At 40.3% G+C, this 25,551-nt stretch overlaps 3 protein-coding genes across 4 annotated transcripts; 1 reads left to right on the plus strand and 2 right to left on the minus strand.

Annotated features, from left to right (window-relative positions):
* Positions 1–725: 725 nt before the first annotated feature.
* Positions 726–17,232, plus strand: cdcp1b (CUB domain containing protein 1b). The gene is made up of 13 exons (XM_085395782.1): positions 726–1,464; positions 3,803–4,021; positions 4,525–4,866; positions 5,394–5,600; positions 6,430–6,784; positions 7,862–8,073; positions 10,710–11,054; positions 11,668–12,027; positions 13,007–13,204; positions 13,511–13,870; positions 14,459–14,812; positions 14,900–14,981; positions 15,923–17,232. Exons 1-13 carry the CDS (start codon positions 1,401–1,403, stop codon positions 16,407–16,409), a joined length of 3,585 nt encoding a protein of 1,194 aa, XP_085251908.1. The 5' UTR covers positions 726–1,400; the 3' UTR covers positions 16,410–17,232.
* Positions 17,233–17,603: 371 nt separating this feature from the next.
* Positions 17,604–20,707, minus strand: LOC146643472 (tetranectin-like). Of its 2 annotated transcripts, XM_085395785.1 has the most exons (4): positions 20,059–20,707; positions 19,797–19,901; positions 19,588–19,686; positions 17,604–18,658 (listed from the first exon to the last, which is right to left on the minus strand). In XM_085395785.1, the coding sequence occupies exons 2-4, from the start codon at positions 19,891–19,893 to the stop codon at positions 18,252–18,254; spliced, it is 603 nt and encodes a 200-aa protein (XP_085251911.1). In that variant the 5' UTR covers positions 19,894–19,901; positions 20,059–20,707; the 3' UTR covers positions 17,604–18,251. The 2 variants fall into 2 exon arrangements, with proteins under 2 accessions (XP_085251911.1, XP_085251910.1); XM_085395784.1 differs by having other exon boundaries at positions 19,797–20,073.
* A 599-nt stretch (positions 20,708–21,306) lies between these two features.
* exosc7 (exosome component 7) lies at positions 21,307–25,000 on the minus strand. The gene is made up of 8 exons (XM_085395783.1): positions 24,876–25,000; positions 24,624–24,725; positions 24,156–24,250; positions 22,973–23,138; positions 22,338–22,408; positions 22,120–22,243; positions 21,884–22,039; positions 21,307–21,503 (listed from the first exon to the last, which is right to left on the minus strand). The coding sequence occupies exons 1-8, from the start codon at positions 24,930–24,932 to the stop codon at positions 21,399–21,401; spliced, it is 876 nt and encodes a 291-aa protein (XP_085251909.1). The 5' UTR covers positions 24,933–25,000; the 3' UTR covers positions 21,307–21,398.
* Between the last annotated feature and the right edge of the window lie 551 nt (positions 25,001–25,551).

Below are 25,551 nucleotides of genomic sequence, written 5' to 3' on the forward strand. Positions count from 1 at the left end.
CCAGACACGCCCAAAGAGCCAGAAATACCTGCACCAGGTAAACACCGACTGGTTGTAACTGAACAATAGAGATCTGTTTGTTTGTTTTTTAAGTGGCTCTTTACACTTATTAACCTTTAATATTTGGTCCTTAATCCTCCTCTTTTATTTTAAAGTCTTTAATCTTTCCAATTGACAATGACAGCTTGTTATTATATTGTAAGTGTATTACAGCAGGTCATTTAAAGTTGCTTGCGTGTCTCCATTAGCTTCCACGCAGAGAGGATAAAGAACAGAAACTCATGCAGCTCGTGTTTTGGATCTACGGTTACAGTTGGAGCAGGGGAGGGATGGAGGGAGGGGGCGTCTGACAGCTGCTGATTCCTCACTGAGGTCCTCTTGTGAAGCTGTCTGCTTCCATCACAACGCCCACTCTCCTAGCTGTCAGACTGGTTCACCAAAAAACTTGCATGTCGTTTGTATGTTGGTTGCGCGCGCGTGTGTGTACTGTTTTTTTTTTTAAAAAACTTTGTGTAATCCAGTGTGTTGTCATGATGTAGAGGTTTGGGTTCATATACGTCAAAAATGCCTGAAGGTTGAATTCAGGCATTTTGACTCAAATAGCAGTACCTGGATGTGTGTTTGTGAGCTGTCTAGCCCTCAGGTATGTTTCTGTGCAGGAATGTCTGCGTCACGAGGCGTGTGGAGGCAGGAGGCAGTCTCTGCAACTGCGGGAGTGCTGTGCAGAAGCTGTCTTACGCACAGTTAATCACATTTCCATCTCCATTTTACAAAATGGAAATTCCAGCTGACCAGGAACAACCTGATTTATGCCTGTTTTGCTTCTCACTAATATTCCTTCTGAAGCTTTAATATTTCTAATCATTCAGACTACTTCTGTCTATCAGTATATTTATCAGCTATGATGCAACGAGGTTTGCTTATGCTCTGGGCTCTGCTTCCACACCCTTCGTCTGCCACATTTTGGGGGGTTACACAGCACGATGCCAACAATCTTTGGCATGTTTGGCTGCTTATAAATAGGGCGCTCATTGTCCCACACAGTGCAAGGGAAGTCAGAAGAGGACCCGCGTCTTAATCTAAGAGTCCGGACTGCGTGCGCTATCGCTGCAGTGTTCCTGCTTAAAGGCACAGCGGCAGGGCCTGCTCTTCCTGTCAAGTTTGGACAGGTACTCTACCTGCGGTCCACGCCCTCTTCTGTGCCGCTGCGCGCAAGTGTTCGTGAGCAGGAAGTGGCTGTCAGCGACGCTGCTGCTGTTGTTGTAACGTTTGGAAATGCAGCTGTAAGCTGTATCTGAAAGAGAGGCGGCGATTTTAGATGATCTTTTTAACTTACAAAAACAATCATTTAAAATTATTTTGCTTTTATTTTATTTATTTTTATTATTTTTTTTGAGGACATGCGGCTCTGCAGGACCTGCGCTCTCCTGGCGCTTCTGTTTCTGGCAGTCTTGGATTCATCAGGTGAGGGGAAAAAACGACCTCATTCAGTATTTTGTGTTGTTTGTTGAATCTACGTGCATCTTCAAAACAAAACACGAAACGTCCTCGTGTCAAAAGCGTGGCTTCTTTTCGCGTTCGTGCGCCAAATGGGTCAAAAACACAGCTGAGAGGAGCGCGCGCTGAGCTGCTGTAAAGATGCACTCAAGCGAAGCTGTGCTTAAAGCTCCGTGTCAATAAATGATAGGATAATAACGAGCATTAAAGGCAGCTCAGACATGACTGAGGCTGGAGCGCGTTTCCACTCATAGCTCCCACTTCCAGACCTCCATTTTCAAAAAGGTTTATGAGGCATTTATGGAGCTTCCTGGAGGCATGAATTCATCACGACTTCATTAATGATTGACCAACAATCTGTTGCTCGTTTTTTTGTTTTTAAATAATCGTTTTATGCTAGATGTAAACTTCCCGGTTTTGTGGGTTGAAATCATCATCAGCAAGTTTAACTTTAAAAAAGGGTTTTTATCATATTTATAAAATGACTTCTAAATAACTTTGGACGGTGTGACGTTCTCAACACACCCACTGTTTACGGTTGCAAGAAGCCCTTTGTGGACTAGTTGTTACAGGTTCAGGTTAAAGAAGGACTTTATTTTGCTTTAGCTTGAGAGAGAGGAAGAGGTAACATTATGCTCACTGCTTTGAGAGTGAGGATTAATTAAATATATTTATTTTGTCGCTTGTTTTGGTTTTAAATCCTAGATTGTATGTTTAGTATTAGGTTTCTTGATATTTTTAGCAGATATGGTCCAGGCAGGGATTATTATGTGATTGCACATGTGAGGGTTTCACCTCATTCAGAGTAGGAGGGTATGTGAGTAAATGTGGAATTTCTTGAATTCCATTCATAGAACTGATGTGAAATAAGGATAAATCAGGAAGTAGGTCAATCCGCATTTCGCAGAATTTGGTGAAAGTAAATAACAGGCAGAAAATAAAGAAGTTAAGAGAAGAGTTCTGATATTTGCAGAGGATGGGAAGCAGGGCAGTAAGTTTGTAACTGTAGGAATAAGTGTGCTTTGTAATATATGAGGGTGTGTGAACTTCCCTGATTATTTGCATACGTTACAAAATATTCACATGGAGTGTGTTACTTGTACACCTTCCTATTCATACTCTTATCTAATCAACCAGCTAGTCATGTAGCTGCACCTCAGTGTAGGTCATGAGCTGCAGTTAACTTTAAACATCAGAATGGGGAAAACATTTATAATGAGAGAGTATTGTTGGTGCCTAACGAGCTGGTTTGAGTCCATCTGGGCTCACTGATCTCCAGGGGCTTTCAGCACCACAGTCTCCAGATTTTACTCTTTAGATGGCTGATGGTAAGGTCACTATTTGGCATCAGCAGCGTGAATCCAGTGACCCAGCCTGCCTTTAGTCACCAGTCCGGGCTGGTGATGTGGGGATGGTGTTTTTGATGCACTTTGATCATTTATGGTATTTTTGCCAACTGTGTTCATACCAGAATGGCTGCTGGTTACAATATTCCAGTAGCTGCTTGCATCATGTTAACACACCAAGTCACCAACAAAAAGTAGCTTCTGAGCACGATCATGAAAGCAGTCATGATGAAGTGGCATCCTCAGTCACCAGATCTAATTCCAGCAGAGTAGAGTAACCTCTGGGATAGACTAGCATGAACGTGCAGGCAAAGAATGTGCCAAAATTATGCAATGTTGACATCAGGAACTGTAGAAATGGCACAGAAGTTTGTGGAAACAGGATGATTAAATAGAAAAGACCACCAAAAACAACACCTGTAACCACATCTGGTTTAAAAGCCTTGCTACTGTGGAGAAAAACTGCTTCTCCCAGAGTTAGAAAAACATTCTCAGGAGAAAACAACGGGAGAGTCACCTCATTATGCTTTTTAAAACTGGTTCACCCTCTCTTTACTCACTAGGTGACTCACGTTTATCGAAATTCAGTTAATTTGCGCTTGTCTGCTACTTCAGTGCATGGGAATAGGTGTGCCTGGAGCTGCTGTGTTTGCTCAGGCATGAACAGAAAAATCAGCTGGACTGTTTAAGGATGTGTTTGTTTCTTTTATATATCATTAAGACCACAAGTATTTGGTCATAGATATAAAAAATAAACTCATCTGAATCTGACTGTGGCTTTTTAGGTAAAAATACATCTTCTGGTGGACATGAATGTGTACATTTTATGGGATCTTATCTTTCAGGGTGAACCAAAGTGACTAAAGTCTGATATAATTATCCCTGTAGAGCTATGCATTTGTTGATCTTCTCTTAAGATTAGTTTACAGCATATTCACATTATTGGATCTGATTTCCAGAATCCCAGCAGGAGGTCGTTCGACCAGACAAAGGCTTGAATGTGACAGTGTCCACCGAGCAGCCAAAATGTTTTGTGTGCATCGTCAGCAAGGTGAACAGCACACAGCTTTCCTGCCACTCCTCTCTCTCTCTGGTACCTGAAGTTGAGACCACACTGGAGTTTTCCTGCCCCCAGCCTGTCGAGCAGGCTTACACTGTGACGATTGCTCACTCCATCGGTGAGTTTACTCACGTTCAGCTTCGATCAGACCTCGTTTAAAGCGTTTTATCCCTTTGAAGGCAAATGTAGAGTAAGTATTCATTTGGTCTAATCATAGCTTCAAGGATAGATAATTCGTTGATGTAAAAAAAAACCACTGTGCAGGAGCCTCTACTTTCACAGCTTTTTCCTACCCTGACATTTTATTGCATTGAGACTTTCCATTATTATTTTTTTTTTTTTTTAATTTTCTAATTAATCCTCAGAAAACAATTTCTTTTCCCCCAGTCAAGTCAATTGGTGGTTATTTCTATTGTGATAGAAGCTCAAAGCTCGTATGCAAATCCACTTAGATATAGCAGTGGCATCTTCGGGTTTTCATTTACTAATTTTTCTAAAGACATTTTCAGTGTTATGCAGATTAAGCATAATTAAGGTGTGAGTACCTTTTTTTTTTTTTTTTTTTTTTTTTTTTTTTTTAACCCATCTGTGCATCTTTTCTTGTCTTCGACTGAAATCCAGAATGCACTGAAAATGCCTGCAGCCCACCAACTCTGCAAACTCAACCATCCATCCTGACTAACTTTGCCAGAATCTTCACCTGGGATCTGAATGCAGCTCAGGATACAGTCGTGCGCCTGAGCATCATCGAAGGAGGGCTGACGGACACATCACAGCCATGCTCAGATGGACATCAGTTCTCTGTGTCCACATCCATAGCCAGCAGCAAGGCCCAGACTCAATACTGTCGAGGCGGTTCTGTGAAAAGTTTGTATCTGATCAATCCAGCTGTCGTGTCTCTGCAAGTGAAACCAAAGGCTCAGGTGGTCAGTGAGCTGTTTCAGACCTCCGTCACACAACTGAGTAAGAACTGTTTGCTAAATATAGACTCTCTTTTAATTAGAAGCTCCACAGGATTAATGCTGGGTTTAACTGGAGCTGCACCACCTGTTAAGTAACCCAATTATAGCTTAAAACTTTTAAAATGAGTCACCAAAAATCAGTCAGATTTTAAAAAATGATTTAACTGTGTGCATTTGCTCTAAATATTTACTATTTCCTATTTGCATTCAGTCTTTCATAGAAATAGGTTTCTTGCTACTTGCAGATGATTTGTGTGAACAAAGAAGATAAAGCCTGTAATTTGCCATTTGTGGGTCTGAAGATATTAGATTATAGTGGGGTTTAATGGTGCTGGTAGACAGAGCCAAGCTGGCCAGTGGTGGCAACACACTTCATAGTTTTTCCATCCATCACTAAAGGCAAAAGTGAGTAATTTAATTAAAGCTTTAATGGTGGACTCTATTACAAGGACCCTGTGAAGGGATTGGCTAACAGCTGGTGCAACTCAACCCTGGCCTCTGTCTCACTCTGCGTTTCACTCTGTTTAGAAACTGAGGTCATAAGCGTTGATTCCAGCAAGACCATGGTCCTCAGCCGGGACCCGAAGGAATCGGTTTGTGAAGTGTGCACCGCTGAAGGCCCCACTCTCACCTGCAGCACGGAAAAGACGCTGAACAATGTTGAGAAACTGTCAGTGGTGTTCAGCTGCCCGAAACCACAAGACGGGTTCAATGTGAAGATAAAAAAGACAATAGGTGAGAGCTGCTGGAGCTGTGACAAATAAATTAATATACTAATAAAGGTTAAAAAATCAAGCCAATCAGTTGCTTTCCAAAAGGTATTGCATGGTGGATCAACATTTGTTCTCTTAATAATTCTATCAATGTTGACAACATCTCCAACACCACTGGCTGAAATCCAGCCCCGAGCCATGACAGAGCCTCCGCCGTGTTTTACAGATGGCTGTAGATGCTCACTGTTGTACCTCCCTCATGACCTCCTCCGTACATATTGACAGCGATTTAAACTAAAATTTTCAAATCTGGATTCATCACTCCGTAAGACCTACAATGATTGTCAATCAAGTGCTTGTGTAATTTGTTATTCCTCAGCCTTTTATCCCTGTATCGCTGCTTTAAGAATGGCTTCTTGATAGCTACTCTTCCACTGAGGCCATTTCTGAACAGTAGACGGATCAACCGGAGAGCCAGATCTCTCAAATCTTGTTTCAGGTCTTTGCTGGACATGACCTTCAGATACTATTCATCCACTGTAGTTTTTTGTTTGTTTGTTTGATTGGGGTTTTTTTTAGACCTTCCACTTCCACTTATTTTATCCCAAGTTACCCAGTTTCCTCACATTTCTTTAGAACACACTGTGCAGCATGCTGCCAAGTTTTTGACTAATAGCACTTTAGGAATCAGCTTGTTGCAAAAATACTACTTTTGCGCATTTATCTATAATGTTTTTTCTGCATGTATTTCTACATTTACTTTGGCATCGCTCTCATTGATGGAAAACTTCACATTTCATCCTCCTCAGCCATCACGTGAAATTAAAATATTTCCTAATTTCTTCATCCAGAATGCACCAAGACTTCCTGCAAACCTTCTACAGCAGAAATTGTTCCCGACCAACTTAATGCCTTCAAAAGATCCTTGACGTGGGACATCAGTGTCCCAGAGAGTACTGTATTAACGCTGGACTTTCCTGGTGGTGGTTTGAAGGAGATTTCTGCAGGGGTGACCTGCCCAGATGTCTATCAGTACTCAGTGAGTACAATTAAACGCAGTGGCGAAATTCAAAGTAACAAGTACTGCAAAGGCGGAACAGTGTCTGATCTGAATCTGCTTGGAGCAACGACTGTGACTATTGAAGTGCCCAAAGGAGAAAAACTGGAGTCGGCAGCATTTAATGTCAAAGCAACAGAGAGAGGCAAGTTTGAACACTTTCTAGAACCCGTAGAGGAAGATGTTTTATTCATTTTACATAAAGAAAAAACATCATAGCACATATTTATGGAGACATATCCTTAACAATGGCTGATAAATCCTTTAAAATGGTAATGATTCAATCATGGCCTCTTTATACAGTTGCAGCTAAGGACCTATAACTCAAATGTAGTTACTTTAATCTGTATATATTTGACTTGGACATTGATTAATAGGGAAAGCAAAGCTAAGCTTTGTTTCTTGTCCCCAGCCAAATGTTAAAAAGTTATACTAAAATAAATTATATGCTATACCTGATTAAATTTTGTGTGAAAACAAATAAATAAATAATAAGTAGAATGTTAATTATGTTTTTATGAAAAATCAACTATAAATATATTTATGTCTCCCTTCTTAATTGAACCACAAATAGCATAATATTAGTTTTCTATTTTATTTCGTTAAAGGTCTGCTGAGGCTGTTGGAAATGTTTCGTTTTATAAGAATATTTGACCAGCAGTGTTTTCTTGAACTGATTTGACTTAAAGGTGTTAATGATGTAAAGTTGTGATTAGGAGTTTTCATGCACTCCAACACACTTCTACCAATTCTGCCATGAACAGTGGTCAGATATCCAGACAGATTTGTGCCAGAAGCTTATTGATGGAAACCAAAAGCATCTGGTTTAGGTTAAAGATGAAAGGAGTAATTTAACCAAATATTAGTGGGAGTGTATGTATACATTTGATCTTATAAGTATACTTTTGACCCTGTGTGGATGAGAGAAAATCCAAAATAAATTCAAACTTGTGCACCCAATTCTTCTTTTTTAAAGTAATTAAAGATGTATGTTGTCCAATTATTCCACCCTAGAAAAGGAACTGTTCCAAGAAATCATTAAAACCCCAAATTGCCAGTGCATTTATGCTCATGAGAGCATATAAACTCCTGGTCACAACTATAAACCACCCGTAAATTATTTCATGTCTGTCTAATATGAATATTTCATCAGACTAGTATAGAGCTGAATTCTCTTCAGCTGGATCAGCATCTCACCATCTTGTGCACCTTTTGTTTTTAGCTAGCATAATGATGTCTGTGGCCTCTGAAATCAAGAAAACCAAAATTATCATCACGAAGGTGAATCGAGAGCTCCACTGCAACGTGTGTCAGATGGCGCCTTACCAGAAATGCTACCCTGAAACCCTAGCACTGTTTGCTCCTTGCAACGTCTCAGTAGAGTTTACCTGCCCTCGACCTCAAGATGTCTTCAGTGTGGAGGTCAACAGAGAAATTGGTATGTAGAGTTAAAATATGTGAAGTCAGGTCTTAAGGTCTAATTTGTCTAAGACTGTAAATTTGTGCAATCCATCAGTTTAGCTTTGTTTTCTTTAACATCTCCTATCTAAAAGGACACTTTCTCATGATTGGCCAGCTTGGGGAAGCCTCCATGGGGGTATCATCTAGTTTTCATGAGATGCCTAAGGAGCATTCTGCACCTGTAAATGACCATGTGAACAAAATACATGATGAGCTGATTAGCTTATTAGCTTTTCTGAAACATAGTGCTGGAAACATTCCTAACAGATTTAGTCCCAAAATTGATGTGTCATAGTTGATTTGTGTGATAACATCACACAGTTGCTGCATATTTCTGCATTCGTTTTAACTGAAGCTGGTCATTTTTATCTGACCTCTGGCACCGAAAAGACATTGATACTCACCGTATATTATCTGTTTTTCGATGGTTTTGTGGGAAAATCCCAGCAGATTAGCAGTTTCGAAAATATTCAGACCAGCCTATCTGACACAAAAATAATACCACATTCAAAGCCACTTAAATTACCTTTCCTCCCCATTCTGTTCAGTTTGAACTTCAGCAAGTCGTTTTGATCATCGTTTAGGTCTACTTGCCCAAATTCATTGAGTTGCTGCCATGTGATTGACTTATTAGATATTTGCATTAAAGAGCAGTTGTAGGTGTATCTAATGAAGTGGCCTAGAAATGTACATGACAGAAAGTAAATGCATGTTTAAATTTTTAAAGCGGTCATAAGCTGATTAGACATAATTTACACATGAAGAGGTGCTAAAGCTAACAGTGATTGCAGGTAAAGACAAAGCTGAAGGTTTAAAAAAAATTAATGCAAGTGGACTTTGTTGCAAGAGCTTGGTTCGCATTGGCGGTGTTGTGCCAAAAAGTGATTGCCTGCCAAAAACTGATTTCCAATGTTTCCGTGTATTTTTTATGTGTAATACCTTTATGTATGTTGGTAAATAGACTTCGGTGAACAGCGTTTACAAAGGGGTTATATATAGAATTAAAAGATTATCTGTTTTTTCAAGTATCTTTATAACTCTGTGTTATTGTACTCACATTATAACCAATCCGGTCCTTTTTCCCCACTTACAATATTTTTACAGAACTATTGTAATATTTGCTGCCATTTCTGATGTCTTACTCTTACAAAAGACATTTTTAATGTTAATGAGATTTTTTTTAACTGCATAAATAAAGGTTCTATAAAAGTTGCTGCCAAAAACTGATTGCGGCTTCTACCTTGTTACACGAATGTTGTTTGTGGCTCAATATGACTTTGTGTCATCCATGAGTGATGCATTTGACATATGTTTCATATATTATAGGCCAACAAGTTACTTATAGCAGTTTAAATACGAGCAATCAGTTTTTGGCAAATACCGGAAATCAGTTTTTGGCAGACAATCACTTTTTGGCACAACACTGGCAATAAGTCAGACTCGTTCCCGGTGGGTGATGGGCTCCGCCAGGGCTGCCCTTTGTCTCCGGTTCTGTTCATAATTTTTATGGACAGGATTTCTAGGCGCAGCCAAGTGGCGGAGGGCTTTCGCTTTGGTGGCCTCAGAATCTCATCTCTGATTTTTGCGGATGATGTGGTTCTGTTGGCTTCATCGGGTGAGGGCCTCCAGCTCGCACTGGAACGGTTCGCAGCCGAGTGTGAAGCAGCGGGAATGAGGATCAGCACCTCCAAATCTGAGGCCATGGTTCTCAGCCGGAAAAGGGTGGAGTACCCACTCCGGGTCGGGGATGAGTTCCTGCCCCAAGTGGAGGAGTTCAAGTATCTCGGGGTCTTGTTCGCGAGTGATGGGAGAAGGGAGCCGGAGATCGACAGACGGATTGGGGCTGCAGCTGCAGTGATGCGGACGCTGTACCGGTCCGTCGTGGTGAAGAGGGAGCTGAGTGTAAAAGCGAAGCTCTCAATTTACCGGTCGATCTACGTCCCTACCCTCACCTATGGCCACGAGCTGTGGGTAGTGACCGAAAGAACGAGATCGCGGATACAAGCGGCAGAAATGAGCTTCCTCCGAAGGGTGGCTGGCCTCTCCCTTAGAGATAGGGTGAGAAGTTCGGCCATCCAGGAGGGGCTCAGAGTAGAGCAGCTGCTGCTCCGCATCGAAAGAAGCCAGCTGAGGTGGTTCGGGCATCTGACAAGGATGCCCCCTGGGCGCCTCCTGGGTGAGGTGTTCCGGGCATGTCCCACCAGGAGGAGGCCCCGGGGCAGACCCAGGACACGCTGGAGAGATTATATCTCTCGGCTGGCCTGGGAACGCCTTGGTGTTCCCCCGGATAAGCTGGAGGAGGTGGCTGGGGAGAGGGAGGTCTGGGCCTCTTTGCTTAGGCTGCTGCCCCCGCGACCCGGCCCCGGATAAAGCGGATGAAGATGGATGGATGGACTTTGTGCTATGACTGACATATGTCGCATTAGACATTTAAACATTGCTGTGTGCTTATCAGAATAGAACTAGTGTACAATGGAAATGGTAAAGACTGGGAGCGTGTAGTAGAATCAACTTAACCTCCAGAGCCTGAGATACCTGGAGAAAGGTTGGAGAGTGAGGGGGAAAAGCCATTGGAAACTCACCATCTCTTTTGTTTTATCTGTATCTGGACAGACGCCCCGTTCTCTGGTGACCCGGTTCAGGCCGAGTCCTCGGTGCTCCCAGAGTTCAACCGGACCTTCAAGTGGGACTTGAAAACTGATTTCACTCACACATTCCAACTGGACTTCCCAGAACAGGGACTGAGACAGATTTCCAGTGAGGAGACATGCCCGGATGAGCACAAGTACTCTTTTATTATCTATTTACGCGGGCAGGCAAATATTGGTACCTTCTGCAGAGGAGGATCTGTGACCACCATCCAGGGTCGCTACAGGGGCCGCGTGTCTCTAAAGGTGCCGGCGAATGCAAAGATGGATCCTTTTGAATTCAAACTCAGTGGCGGGCCTGAGACAAACAGTGAGTCATTTTATATCTACAAAAAAAACCTCAGACAAGACAGAGCACAATAAATCATTGAGTAGAGAACTTATAATGAAGCACTTTTTAGAAACATTACCATAGTTAATAGTCTCATATTGCCACTTGTAAAATGTTATGTTTTCCATGAAAATCTGGGCTTTTATTTATTAAATGGATTGCTTTTATTTTTTTTGTTTATAGATTAATTCATATAGGGCAGCACAGAGTAGACAAAAAAATGCAGCATGGTCTGGGATGAATCCAAAATACTGGTGCAAGGCCTTAAGCATTCAGGTTGCCTGTTCTACCAGGTGAATCACAGGAGTGTCCAAATAACTTGCAAAGCAATGGGGATTTATAACACTGACCTGGTGTTGTATAGAGATTTGTTTTAGTTCAGGTGTCAGTTGCTCGCTGTTTTACTTCACAACCATAAAGAATTGTTTAATCATAAAGAATGCATAACTACAACAGCAAAAATTAATGAAAAGGTTAGAATTAATGTTTTGAGTTTTTGTGTTCTAAAATTTTATGAAATATTATGAAATCTTGATTTTTCTAACTTCAGTGTCCGCTGCTTTTTTTTTTCTTTTTTTTTTTTTACTCTTAGTGATCGCGATAGTGGGGGTCAACCTACCACGAGGTGTATCGGACACAACACTCGTGACAGCTAACTTTCCTCGAGACTTCCCTGACAACATGCAGATGCAGTGGAGCTTCACGGTGCCCGGGATGCACAACTACACCGTGCTCTTTGATCACGTCACACCCCCCGAGTGCCTCAACAATGGAGAGGTGACGGTGGAGTATCAGGCAGGGGCCAAGACGGTAACCAAAGCTCTAAAGGATCCTCAGCCAGAGCATCAACAGGGCAACTTCAACATGGTGCTGACAAATTGTCAAACCAACACGACGCTGCCAGGTCTCACGCTGAACTACAGGGTCTCTGTGGTGAGGAGCGGCCGTCCAGGTACAGTGTTAAAACATAAACAGCTGGGACTTGCACACAGTTTTGTTTTTCTAAACATCAAGCTATTTTATGTGTCTATCACACTACTGTCATTTCCTTTAACTATGGTAGATATTGTAATGTAATTATTTATGTTTTTCGATGATTTTATGGAATTTGCATGGGCAAAAATTCCATTTATTTAAACTTAAGTTCATTACATTGTGCAAGTATCATGTTAACACCAAAATATAGATAAAATGGAGACTGTGTAACACTTTTATCAACAACCCATTACAGTGAAGTCATAGTAGAAAGGGTCCGAATCTAAACAGGCATTTTGTTTGCACACTGAATGTTTTCATTGTGAATTTGGGAACAAAATTCTTCAGCAAATCTGCAGCCTGTTCAGGTTTACACAGGTAGTGCAGTGTAGTCCTTCACGATGGTACATTCATATGTGTCATCAAAAGATGACATGAGATGAGCGCAAACGAGTCTGGAGACAATGTGGCAAAATGTTACGATGCCTATGAGGATGTGAAGAGAACAAATTTTAGTGTCCATTTGATAGACGCCTCACAGCAAGGAGGTTTTGAATCCGCCGGTCAGCTGGGCACTTTCTGTGTGGTTCTCTCTGGGCACTCCAGCCTCCAAAGGCATGTGTCTTAGGTGAATTAGTGATTCTAAATTGGTGTGAATGCTAGAGTGAATGGTTGTCTCCATGTTACCCATATAGACTGCTACCCTGTCCAAGGTGTAGCCCATATCTGACCTTATGTTAGCTCTGATGAGCTCCAACTCCTGCTGTGACCACAGATAAGCCAAAGAAAAATAGATGAAGTATGGTGTCTCTGCTTTGTCATGTCCCACATTATTTTCACATCTAGATGGGGAAAAAATTTTTTTTCATGTTTTGTTTTTATTTATTTGTATTTATTTGTATTGGATATATTACCTTTATCTTTATCTATATGTATTATTTTTATTTGCATTTTAGTTTTGTGCACTGTGGATCTAACCAAAGACCCGGGAGTGTCCCTGCAGATTGAGAATCTAAATTCTGACTCCTACTGTGAGATCAGCATCAACTCTGAGGTTAAAGAGAAGATAAATGTGACTGCGGGATCAATAGCCAAACTGTCCTTCCTCGACTGCCCAAATGACGACATACGCCTGACTGCCAAAAAAGTTATTGGTGAGAGTTCTCATTCCTGAAATCTGTTTTCTTATACATGACAGTAGATCTATCTCTGTTTCCTGGGTATAGAAAAGATTAAATCTAAGTTAAATAGTCCATTTAAAGTCTAAAAGGATAGACTGATATTTTGAGAAAAATGTTTATTAGCTTTATTTCTGAGACTTCAAAGAAAAGCTCATCAAGAGTCCTTCTGTTGGTTTAAATAAGAACTTTTGCAACAACAACAAAAAAGTTTACTATTTAAGTTGTGCTTTATTTGGAAACTTAATATCATGGATCTCACTTCATGCTTTTGGATGACAGACTGCAAGAACACAGAGTCGTGCCCGGTGACTACACTTTCTGTGTCCACAATGGAGCCTTGCCTGCCAGTGCCCCTCAACAGCTTCACCTGGCACCTCAACATCCCCGAAACCAAAACGTGGGACCTGGTGTCACCAAAAGGAAGTTTGCGGCAGTCCCTGCCCAGCCAGGAGTGTAAAGAGCCTTTTTCTCTGCACTTGGCAGAAGAAGAGGGTAGCAATTTTGTTGGAAATTTCTGCTTTGATGGCGTAATCCAAAAAATCCAAGTGCACGCCAACATCTCCATCACAGCTCCGGGACAGCAGTTAAGCAGGATGACGGGGTCTTTCCTCAATATCAGCGTCAGCGAGGAGATCACAGGTAAAATGTCAATATGTATTGTTGGGCTCCTGCCTGGGTTTTTTTTTTTTTTCTTTTTTACTAAAAACCCAGGCCCAGACATATTTACTCATTAATTGTATCAGTTATATTATTTAGAAGAAATGCTGATAACTGGTCATTATGATTTTTTTCCCCCGATAATGGCTTCATTTATTTGTTGTCTGACTGTTTTAAAACATTGCATTCGTGCTTGGTAAATATAATAGAAGCCAAATTCAACATTTAAAAGGACTCAAAAGTGAGAATGACCTGAATCATGAGCTAATCTGTAAAAAGTGACTAGTTTTATCATCCAGTATGTTCTGTAGTCTTCTGTTGTTTGAGTTTGGTTAAAGAAGTCATTTTAAAGAATTACCTTAAGATGAAGGAAATTTGAATCAATAATTAGTTAATGAACAAAATAATTTATTTGAGAGACTAAACAACAACATGCTGCAGTACGCGGCTATTGTACTTTAAAATTCCACGCAGAGGCAGTGTTGCACCACAGATGGGTTTTTATTTATTTATTTTCATTTATAAAACACCCAGGATTTAGACTTGATATGAATTCCTTCCCTCTTTCAGAGACCATTATTTACACGGTCAGTCCTGACACGATGTCTCCAACACTGCTGGCGACCCCCAACTGGCCTCAGGGTATGAAATCTTACCGCACCCTAAGCTGGATCGTCACGCTGCCCAACCAGTACAAAGCACAGCTCAATTTTAACGTCACACAGCCTCAATGTAAAGAGGGACACACAGGAATCGATGTGAGGACGATAGAGAACAGAGAGCTGAAACTAAGTATTTCAGAAAATGATCCGCTGGTGGTGGAACAGTTGGTGGGTGAAAGTTTCTATCTCAACATGTCCAACTGTGAACCAGAGACTCGTCAATTTAGTGCACTGACCACAATCAATCTGCAGAGGAAGCAGAGTAAGCAGTTATCACTGTTGCACATTCACATACACAAAACATCTTAGGGGCATAAATCTAATCAGTGTTTGCTTTGTTCCTCCACAGATTTCTTACCCATCGTCCTTGGGATATCAGGAGCTATTTTGTTTTTGCTTCTAGTGCTAGCTGTTGTATGCATTGTCACAAAGTGAGTACACCTGCAGCAAAACACTGGTAGCCTAAACAATGCCTGAGACTAGGCTGTGTTAGTTAGAAAGAAATCTCTGTCTGTGTGTCTGGTTTTTTGTTTGTTTGTTTGTTCGTTTCTTTGGCTGCAAACTCCTTCTAGACCATCAGGAGTTGAGCAGCCAAACTTAGCATACAGGTACATCTTCGGCCGCTGAAGGTTCTTATCTACATCAGATTTTACACAGTTATCATGTTGCCTAGAAACCACCTTGCAAAATGGCTAAAAGTACTACTTTTTTTTTGCAATTATGCAAAAAACACATCATAAAAGCATATCACTTTTACTTCATAACAGTAACATGTCATTTAAATCCACAAAAGCTGAATTATGCATGGCCATCCTGTTGCCTGGCAACCACCAAGCAATTGTCTAAAATGACCCTTTTTTTTTTTTTTTTTTTTTTTTTTTACATAAACCACATCCACTACCCCAATTTTTTTTGTTCTACTTTTTCTCATTGTGATTACATTTATCAGTAACGATGTGCTTAATCTCAGAGTAGATACTGAGCCATACTTAAAATTACCTAGTTTTTCATCCTTTTTTATCTACTTTATATTTTCTTTATATATTTTTTAAAGTTGTTTTTGCCCAAATTGGAACACAAACCATTTTTAATACCAACTTTTATTTTTGCAGTCATGACATATTAGTGTAAAATAAATATGAACAATGTAGCTGCTGTAAGATAAACCATTGATTTGCTGTTTCTGCTGATATATACACACAGTTAAGTCCAAAGTATATGGACACATTTTATAATTTTGCCTCTGTGCAAAACCAGTGAATTTAAGTTTAAACAAACAAACAAAAAAATTTACAGACATTTTTATGCATAGTCTCTCATAGTGGCATTATTAGACCATAAACCTTTGGTTTGTCTTCATCTTTTCAAACAGGAAAAAGAAAAATCAAAAAAGGAACAGGGGATCGTCCATATACATGCCCAAAGGGAATATCTTCCGGCCATCTGACATGCACTTCACCAAAACCAGATCTGAAAATGAATCTCACGTCTATGACTCCATAGATGAAACGATGGTCTATGGCCATCTGCTGAGTAACTCCAGCCACGGCGAGGCGTTTCCAGACCAGTATAACGGCATTCAGACAGACACCTACCGCACTTTCACAGGCCCCGCTGATGGAGCGCTGCCTGTCATTAAAGAACCAGATCCACAGCCCGGGGACAAAATGTTTATGGATCCCTCTGAGACTTTCATACCATCCCGTCCACGTACTCCCATCAACCGACAGGACAGCCTCGGCTTCCAGGACCGCAGGATGATTGACAATGAGCTATACACATTCAAGACCACAGGGGACATAAACACCATCCGACTCTCTGCTGCTGATATGGAGCCCATACCGGATGACTATTTGTAGTGTGTCAGGACCACAGCCATCCAATGAACTGCTATTACAAAATCCTCCTTACAGCACCAAGTATCTGCCAAGGGGTACTCATGCACGTGTCTGTGCTGTGACTATACTCAGGGAGTCTGAGCTTATATGTCTAAGCGGTATTTGGTAGAACTCAGTCTGCTCTAGAGATCCAAGAGTGAAAGCAGTGAGCCCTGTTTTTAAAAGTCTGGAAAATAATGTCCCTGGGATACAAAGAGTGCATGTACAAAAGCTTTTCCTTTATGCTTGTGCAACGTTTCATAACATTGTGGTCTCACTAATGGCTCAGACATAAGGAACACATCTGGCTCGACCCATCGCAGCTCTAGACAAATGCAGTTAGTAGAGAAAAGCAAAAAGTGTACTTACTGCAGTGTTGAGGCAGCCATGAACCTCAGTGTGAAAGCACACGATTGGCTCATGTAGTTCCAACATGAGCTGTTGATTGGTTCTTTTTTTTTTTTAGCTGCTTTATGTAATTGTCCCATAGCTTTTTATTAAGGATCCTTGATCCCAGAGATATGGCTCACAATCTTTTCATCTTACTCCCAGACAGAAAAAGCAGCAACTACTATTTCTTGAATGTTTGTTTGTTTTTGTTTTTTTTTTTAAACTTGTTTAAAGTATGGAAAATGGAAAATTATCCGTTATTGTTGTTTGTAAATGTTTTTTATCTTGTTGACTAGTATTTTTTTATTTTATTTTTTTAAGATTTGCCTTTTCTTAGCCTGTACATACCAGAATTGTTTTGTTTTTGTTTTGACTTGCAATAAATTGTCAGTGTATGATGGGGAAGCAGTGTAGCCTTACGTGACCTTACGGCCATCATTACCTCATCTGAAGTGATGTTTCATTTTCCCTCTTGTGCTTAAACATGGGCTTCTTTGCATGCTGGACACTAAAAAAAGCTGTTTCAGCGCAGGAACTCCAACTATAAAAACAGTGTGAGGAGAAGGAGGGTGTGGAAGAACCGCTGAAGATTCGCAGCTACTGTTTACCAAGGAGCATAGCGGAAATAACAAATGCAGAGGCCAGGTTTATGTGACATTTCTAAACTGCAGACGATTTTTAAATAAAGTCTGCACGTCTTCTGACTTGCAAGTTTTGTAGAATTAATCTTCAAATTTTTTTTGTGGAAAGCAAATTTCTGAAAAACAGGAAAAAGCAAAACAGGGATAGACATTGTAGTTTATTGATGGTAATTTTACAGGTCGCAGGCTACAAGACTAGCAAACTGGAACGAGTGAAGACTGAGTTATTATAAAAATAAAAAAGTTATATCAGTCATAATTATGGCTTTTTTAAAGTCCTATTTAAAAAGAAGTTTAAAACAGTGGTTCTCAGCCAGTGAGTCACAGAACTGCTGTTGATCGGTGTGAGGACAACAGAGAGTTACACGCAGTTTTTAATTTGTGGATGGTGCCAGCACCCAAACACTATTTTTAATCACATGAACATTGTTATTTCAACTTATGTTTTTCTAAAATGATATGCAGTTTTCTTTGCCATTTCTTTGTACAGCCACACAATCTCTCGCTTACTCCAAACTGGACTGTGGTCTTCTTCTTGTTTTTATTCCAAACACCAGGAACGCTGCAAAATTACATACCAGCAGCATCACATTTGTCTAAAATAACATCTTCTTATGCAACTGATTGTGACTTCTACATCAGACTTTGGTTCTGATGCAAAGCCAGTTGGGAACCACTGGCTTGAACCCCTTTTAGGATAGCAAAAAAAAGCAGCATTGCAGTGAGAGTAAACACACACACACAAAGCAGCTATAACCAAGCAAACGCAGAGTCACTGGTGAGATAAATGTGGTCAAACGATGTTGAACTGGCACACGGATGGCTTCTCGTCGCGGCAGTTCTCGTCAAACCACTTCCCCTGGGAGGCTGCAGAGAGCACAGCGCAGTTCTGGGACATGCTCCCGTCTGGCTGGGGGGACCTAAAGTTGGACGTGTCCCAGTTTTTGTAGGTGATGCTGCTGCTGGTCTGGTCGATCCAGGTGCCCTCAGTTACCATATCGTTGATGCCCAGCCACGCCTGCTCATCTGGGCCGATGCTTTGGCGGACGTAGTCTCTGAGCTCATCGTTCTCATCCTTGGATGTAGGTGTGCCAAGGACACCGCCCAGGGCGTTGCAGTCTTCGCTGGCGGTGTGATAACGTTTCCTCACAGGGTCACTCAAGAAACACTTGCCATTGATCTTTTTGCCTTTTAAACAGACTGCAGAGGGGAGAAAAAAAGGAACTGATGGTTAAATAAGAACAGTAAAATGCTTTTTTTTTTTTTAATGTTTCTTGTTTTTGTGAGGACTTTTTTTGATAATGATATGCAGGAAAAATGTAGCTTTGTTATCATGGCGAACACAACTTTAAAAAAAGAATGTATGTGTTTGTTTTCCAGAAACAATATGATTTTCTGTTCAGAACAGTGGGGCAAACGTGTTTTCCAGATTAAAATATGGCATTTTAAAGACTCCACATGTATCTAATCTGCACTTATGTTTAACTGAAGCATGCTTCAGGATATTGGATCCAACTTAAATACATATTTTGTTCTCTCAACTGTAATCCATATCAGACAGAAGTGAGACTAAGAAGTGCGTCTGTCTCCACTCTGCTGGTGTGATATTAAAGGCATATTCACCTTCAATCACCAGTGACTAGGATCAGCCCAAGCACAGTTTATGAAGGAGGACACGTCAACAAGTGTTATATAGATAAACGGGCTAAAATGGATAAAATAAGTTGATGTTGCATGAATAACTGTGAGAAATTGTGTTGAATAATCTAAATGGGTAGAGTGAGTGAAAGTGTGTACTGGAAATTCTTACTCTGACTTGACTGAAAACATATAAGATGCATGCACACTAAAAAAATCAAACAATGATTAAAAACAAGAATTCTGATATTTTGTGTCTTATTAATAATATGTGACAGCTAGTTTATAGTGCATGCATATTTTTTTAATAAAATATCAAATGTCTTAAGGTAGATTTAACAACTGGCCCCAAAGCAAGGTAAGCAAGGACTGTTATACACTGTTAACTTGCATACACTCGTACACTTAAGGGTTTTATCACATGACGGTGCAGGTAGTGCCTTCTCTTGATGACTGTTTTAACTATGAACTGTTTTAAACACCAGGTTTACCTCTTTGCAGAGCCTGCTGCTCCTTCAGTAGGTTGAGCTCCTGGACGATGTCATCGATCTGTTTCTGTAATTGCACAATAGCAGCATCCTTTGTTGTATCTGATTCCAGACATACAAGAAATTTTTTTAGAAAAGGTTAATTGTGCAAACTCAGTGATCAAACAGCTTTAGAGTGTTTTAAGTAAGAGGAGACTCTTAAGACTCTCTACCTTTTTTCATGGGCTTCTTCTTTGTTGGAATCTGCTGAAGCGAGGAGCTTACGAGCAGCAGCACTCCTAGGAGCAAACACACTCCTTTGAACTCCATGGTTAGACCTGTCGAATGAGGCTGAATCAACGTGGACGCTTGCAATTTATCCATCTCCCTCCCTCTCTCTTTCTATTTGTCCCTCTCACACACTCCCTCTCATCCCCCAGAAGATGGAAAAATTATGTAGTCTGAAAGTGCTGTTTGTAGGAATAACAGTCCAACCTCAGAAGCCTTTAAGGATGGCGTGTGTGCGTTTCTTTTGGCTCCAGACTCTTCACACGGAGGTTGAGGGCTAACCAGAGCCAGGCCTGGAAAGCAGGTGTAGACCTGCAGACTGAGGCCAGACAGTGTGAAGCAGCTATTACATAAGCCCTCTGCAGCTTTCATGAAGGTGTATAAAAAAGACAAACAAAGAGCGACTCTTCTGTTGCATAAGACCCTGCATAACTCAGCTGTAGTTTTACTGGCTCAAATTATTATAGTTTCATCCACAGCATATGGCTAAAATTTGACCTGTAAGTTTTATTACTGCAGATGTTTTTGACAGCAGTGAAGGTGCATTATGATCCTTTAGTAGATGAGATGCAGGATATTTTCTTTTTTTTAGTTTCAGACTTCGCACTGAAAGATTTAGGCAATGGCTCAAACTTTGCCCAAATGTCAGACGGATCCAAAGCAAGAGCTTGTTTTGGATCAGTCTGTTGCCTGCCTGTGCACACACCCTCACCCTGTCTGAGGACAAAGTGGAAATCATCCAGAGTCACATCTGGTCCTTCAGTAAGATTCCACTACACTTATTCCTCAGCTGACACGTGGCAAACACAAAAGGATGCAGAAAGACTGGACAGTTCCAGTGCAGGTCTGCTGAGAGAGGGCAGTGCAGATTTCAAGAATGGAAAGTTTTGCATTTGTGGGGAGTTAAAAAACAACAACCCATTCACTGATGCGGAGCAAACTTTAAAGATAAATGAACACAAACACTAAGTATTGTTCAAGGTTCATATTAGGCCATTTTTCCAACCATTTGCATCATAATAAGTATTTTAAATAATCTGCACTTCATCTTCTTCCTGACTTTGTAACAGCTTGAAATCAGACTAGAACTAAAACAGACAAACAATTAGCCCATAGAAAATATTTTGATAATCAATTAATTATTTTAAGCAAAATGCCAAAAATTCAGTCTTTATTGACAGCAACTTGAATATATTTGGTTTTGGGCAAAAGAATACTGGTGGCCGCAAGTGCTTCCCCTGAGCCTCCTACTATATGCACGTATGGTATAAATGTGAAATAATAATAATAATAATAATAATAATAATAATAATAATAATAATAATAATCCTTCACTAGCTTCAGCTTTCAACCAGACATATCTTCTACAAAGCTTCATCTGTTGTGATTCAGATGCCACATAAAACAATTCCTCTATCAATCTGTGTGCAAACAAAACAACAACAAAAACGTATCTGAAAAAACAAATATAAGCAGAGTACAAATAAACACTTTATTAGAAAATTATGTATACATGTAAACACAAACTTGGAAACAGGAGCGGATTTTTAGCCCAAAAAACCAACTTTCTGTCTCTTTTTTCCGAGACTCTCTTCCTGTTCCAGCAGCTTCATGAGAGGAGCGTGGAGGGCTTTCCCAACTCTTTTGCCCGCCTGCAGAAAACAAGCAAAGAAAGAAAGAAAGGAAATAAACAATCCACCTATTTTTCTGCCACTTATCCAGGTTTGGGCACGGGGCAGCAGTGTAAGCAAAGATGACACTTGGCTCTGCCTAGAAATTCTGTCTATAAAAGTAGTGAACTCCTTTAGTTAGGTGGGTGAGCAGGTGCCCATTGACTTATGGTTGAAATGCAGCAGCCCAGGTTCAAGTTCAACCTGCAGCTCCAACTCCACGTGAGAATATAAAGGATTCCTTTTAACTGAAGGTCAAATGTTGCTGCTTTAAAATGTAAATAAGGTTAAAAGCACAATTTGTTAATTCTTCAGCTGTGCTGAGAGGAGGCCAGATGGCTGAGGAGCGAAGCTGGGCTCACCTCTGTCATTTCAAAGATGCTCTCTGGGTCCAGACTGCCTCCGCCCACCTTCCTCATACAGGTGATGGTGCCCTTGTGCGTGACGGAGATTATGAGGCTTGCCACAGAGCAGGCCTTCTCCTGCAGTGTTGCATCCACCACATGTCTGTGTCCCACCTGCAGAAACACAGTGAGCCGCATGTAGCACTATGGTGTGGTGACAGTCATCACCTCTGAGCATCAGCAAGTGAGCTCACCTTGCACAAAGTCACTATACAGGGAACGTTTTCTACGTTGAGTCTCATACAGTCGTAGGGGTCGTCAGACAGCTCAATTTCTTTTCCTCCTTCTTCATCGGATGATATGTGAACTTTGGGAATTCTGTCGGTGGAGTAATCAAGACTTTTAGTAAGATTTCATTTGTGCAATATTAAATAAACTGTAAGATGCCAAAAAATCTCAAACGGAGACTCACTTTGTGTTGAAGAGAGCCGCCTTGATAGCTACTGATATGGCATCGTACAAGTTTCCATCACACTGCAGGAGCTGTGGAAGCATAAAAACATGAGATTTGACCCAAGTTGTTTGGATTTATTTGGAAATGTTCAAGCAAATCTTAACACCTCTACACTGCTAACAACTCTTACTATACAAACAGGAAGAAAAACGTAAATGCAGGAAAACAGCCTTGTCATTTTGAGGATAAAAGCAGAAGCACAGCCCATAAGAATCACATGTAGGGTTGTGATGGAATAATTGTAATTATTTATTAGTTTTTTGTGCTAAAATATGTCAGAAAATTGTGAAAATGACTGGTGTAGTAAGTTCTCAGTCAAATTATTGTCCAAAAATAACTTGTTCTGTCTAAAAACAATAAATTTATTATTGCAGAAAACAACTGTGGAGCAGCAGAGGAGAGGATTTTGGCTGGATCACTAGTCAAAATTCAATGACGCTCAAATGGAGGGCAAAAAAAACTGCAGTCATGGAGAAAGGGAGCTGCAGTGTACAGTGCACGTTTTCTTTATTTTTGCACACTAGAAAAAATAAATATTAAAAAAGAAAAAAAATTTTAGGAAGCAAAAGGCAGCGTTGGACACTACGACTCACCAGCACATCCACATAGAGCACCCAGCAGTGTTCTCCAGCACATATGCAGAGGCTCTTCAGATCGATGCTGCGTTTGTTGTTGAAGACTTTGTAGAGGGTGTTACTCAGCTTCGTGCCCAGCTCCTCACCCCCTCTGCCCTCAAACTCGGGGGTCGCATTGGCCGAACTGAAGAAGAAACAACCCAGCTATGTCGTACAGCAGGAGCTTATCCCAGAGTAAAGCTTGCTAATCTTGCTACCTCTCTTCACACAAACACGTTATGTATGGTCATATGATAATACTTTCTTTAGTGGACTATGGTGGAAATCCAGGGAACAGATAATGCAACACTACCTCCTGGTGGCAGCACATCCATTAAAACACTCACTTAACTTCAAGTGATTTTTTTTACTTTCAATGTCTTTAAAATCTTTAATTGCTGATGCAAAAATTTTGATTTGAATTCAAGATTTTTCACCTAAACACTGTAAAAAATGACGCGTACCCACGTTTAAACCAACGGGGTGTAACAACTCTTCCGAGCCACAGCCTGGCTTACCTTTCAACTCCCCACAAAACAAAAAACAAAACAAAAAAACAGTTGTTTTTTTTAAACCACATTCATGAATAGAGAAAAAATACACTTAATTATTCTGGGGTATTTTTTTTGGTTTTTATTCTGGGGTATTTCTAGTTCTTTTTATATAACAGCAGCTGTTGCACTTTTACCTATTCTCACGCTGCCAAATAAATCTTACAGCAAATAATGAGAATAATGAGAATAATGAGAATAATAACTGTAATAATAATAATTAATCAAATCAGAAGTAATCAAAATCAGTACATGTTTTAGCACCAACTCTGCTGCTACACTATACAGTTTGTGCCCGTCAATAATACGTAAAAATAAAAATAAAATAATTCTGTGATTAACACAGAAAGCAAATTTCGATAATCACTGTGAAGATTGTAGAAAATGCCGTGGGACCTTTTCCCCCCTCTGTTAAATCCATAGTGGCACCTCTGGGCTCAAACACACACTTGATTACAGCTCTCACCAGACACATGTGCTTTAACGTGGAATTACCAGCTTCAAGTGGAATAGTGAAATCATATTGTGGATGTTTGTATCCCTATTTTGGCCACAGTTTCATAATTGTTATACCCCTCATAAACAGAAATATCATTTAGCAGCATACATACCAATCAACAAAGAACTCCAAATAGCCCTCGGCTGGCACCGTTGGCCTTGGTTTTCCAATCTCTGCCTTAACACCCACAAGAACCGCTGTGTGCCCCTGAAAGAGAGACAAACCATGGGGTGATATAAAAAGGTTGGTCTGACAGTGGAACCTGGAAATGAGCTTCAACAGCACTCTGACTTCTGAAAAGCGTACTCATGCCTTCACTTCATCTCAGCTTTACTACTAACAGTTTTCATTCATCTGCCAAGTCATTCAGGTTTTGCTTTGCTGACTGTAGCTGGACTAAAACCCTGTGGGAAGCCTCTTAAGTGACAAGTGAGATCACATATCAGCCATTGTGGCTTCCTTACACTGGCTCAAAGTCAAATTTAGATGTGATTTTAAGAATTCGTTTTTGCGTAAATCGTTTAATGATCATTAAATTTCAGTCTTTCAGCTGTTCACACATGCTGCCTGATTTAATTACCAGCGTGACTTTGGCGGATCCGTCTGTGTTGGAAACCACATCGGTCTCTATTTCCATGTGTCTGTAGTCCTCGCAGCCTCGTCCATCCACCCTTAAGTCATCCTGAAGACCAGGAAGAAACATGTCAACAGAGACAGTGCTAATGCAGCTAGCTTCCTATCGCTAAAGCTCATAAATACATTTAAAATGATTTTAACAGAATAAACAAAAGTCTGGTGCTGTATTTTTTTAACATGTTTGTTAACAACTTACTCGTATGCCGTGTAGTATGTACACTTTTTCAGCCTCACTAACTTGCACTGTTGCCATTTTTCAGAAACACTTTCAGCATGTGTGTGTATGTCTGTCGCTTTACCCCTGCGTCATCAGAAGACGACAATGGGGGAAAAATCCGAAGGGCATGCTGGTTGTTTGAGTTTTCTAATAATCTTTACAGGTAAACGCCCCACCCAACAAACACAAGACAGTGACCTCCTAAAAACAAAGATATTCCACTGATGTTGACACGAAAAGCAACTTAAAGTTTGAACAACCCTTTACAACAATTTTTCTGCACGTGCTTTAACTTATGCCACGTATTTTTGGTAATTTTTTTCTTGTGATTTTTTTCCACGAAATCTGTGAATTTTGTACCCTATGTATTTTACTTGTAAATTTGTTGTTTTATATTATTAAGTTTCTATTTCCTATTTTATTAAAGAAATTTGGTATTTTTTTAATAAATAGATGAGTGTTTTCTCAACAGCTGCCCATTTTTGCGTGTAAATTTACTTTTTGTGTCATAGACTGACATTTTTTTTTGTTTTTGTTTGTTGCTTAAAATATTGTAATTTTTTGGGGTTATTTGCCACTTTTTTTCCTCTCATTTTTTCCTTGTAACTTTTTTTGGAAATTTTTCTCCCCTAGTACAATCCCTTATTTATTTATT

The sequence above is a fragment of the Rhamphochromis longiceps genome, linkage group LG22, assembly GCF_057381845.1.
Source record: "Rhamphochromis longiceps isolate RC_006_pf linkage group LG22, R_longiceps_female_GT1.1, whole genome shotgun sequence".
NCBI classification, from domain to species: domain Eukaryota; kingdom Metazoa; phylum Chordata; class Actinopteri; order Cichliformes; family Cichlidae; genus Rhamphochromis; species Rhamphochromis longiceps.

What these genes read in the sequence shown, in the direction of transcription:
- cdcp1b (XM_085395782.1), top strand. Translation starts at nt 1,401, where the DNA reads ATGCGGCTCTGCAGGACCTGCGCTCTCCTGGCGCTTCTGTTTCTGGCA. An exon ending in GACGATTGCTCACTCCATCG is followed by an intron (nt 4,022 to 4,524) that starts GTGAGTTTACTC and finishes ACTGAAATCCAG; the next exon opens with AATGCACTGAAAATGCCTGC. An exon ending in GGTGAGGAGCGGCCGTCCAG is followed by an intron (nt 12,028 to 13,006) that starts GTACAGTGTTAA and finishes TTTGCATTTTAG; the next exon opens with TTTTGTGCACTGTGGATCTA.
- LOC146643472 (XM_085395784.1), bottom strand. Translation starts at nt 19,947, where the DNA reads ATGGATAAATTGCAAGCGTCCACGTTGATTCAGCCTCATTCGACAGGT. An exon ending in GAAGAAGCCCATGAAAAAAG is followed by an intron (nt 19,687 to 19,796) that starts GTAGAGAGTCTT and finishes GTCTGGAATCAG; the next exon opens with ATACAACAAAGGATGCTGCT. An exon ending in GCAGCAGGCTCTGCAAAGAG is followed by an intron (nt 18,659 to 19,587) that starts GTAAACCTGGTG and finishes TCCCCTCTGCAG; the next exon opens with TCTGTTTAAAAGGCAAAAAG.
- exosc7 (XM_085395783.1), bottom strand. Translation starts at nt 24,932, where the DNA reads ATGGCAACAGTGCAAGTTAGTGAGGCTGAAAAAGTGTACATACTACAC. An exon ending in ACATACTACACGGCATACGA is followed by an intron (nt 24,726 to 24,875) that starts GTAAGTTGTTAA and finishes CCTGGTCTTCAG; the next exon opens with GATGACTTAAGGGTGGATGG. An exon ending in GCATCTTTGAAATGACAGAG is followed by an intron (nt 21,504 to 21,883) that starts GTGAGCCCAGCT and finishes TGTTTTCTGCAG; the next exon opens with GCGGGCAAAAGAGTTGGGAA.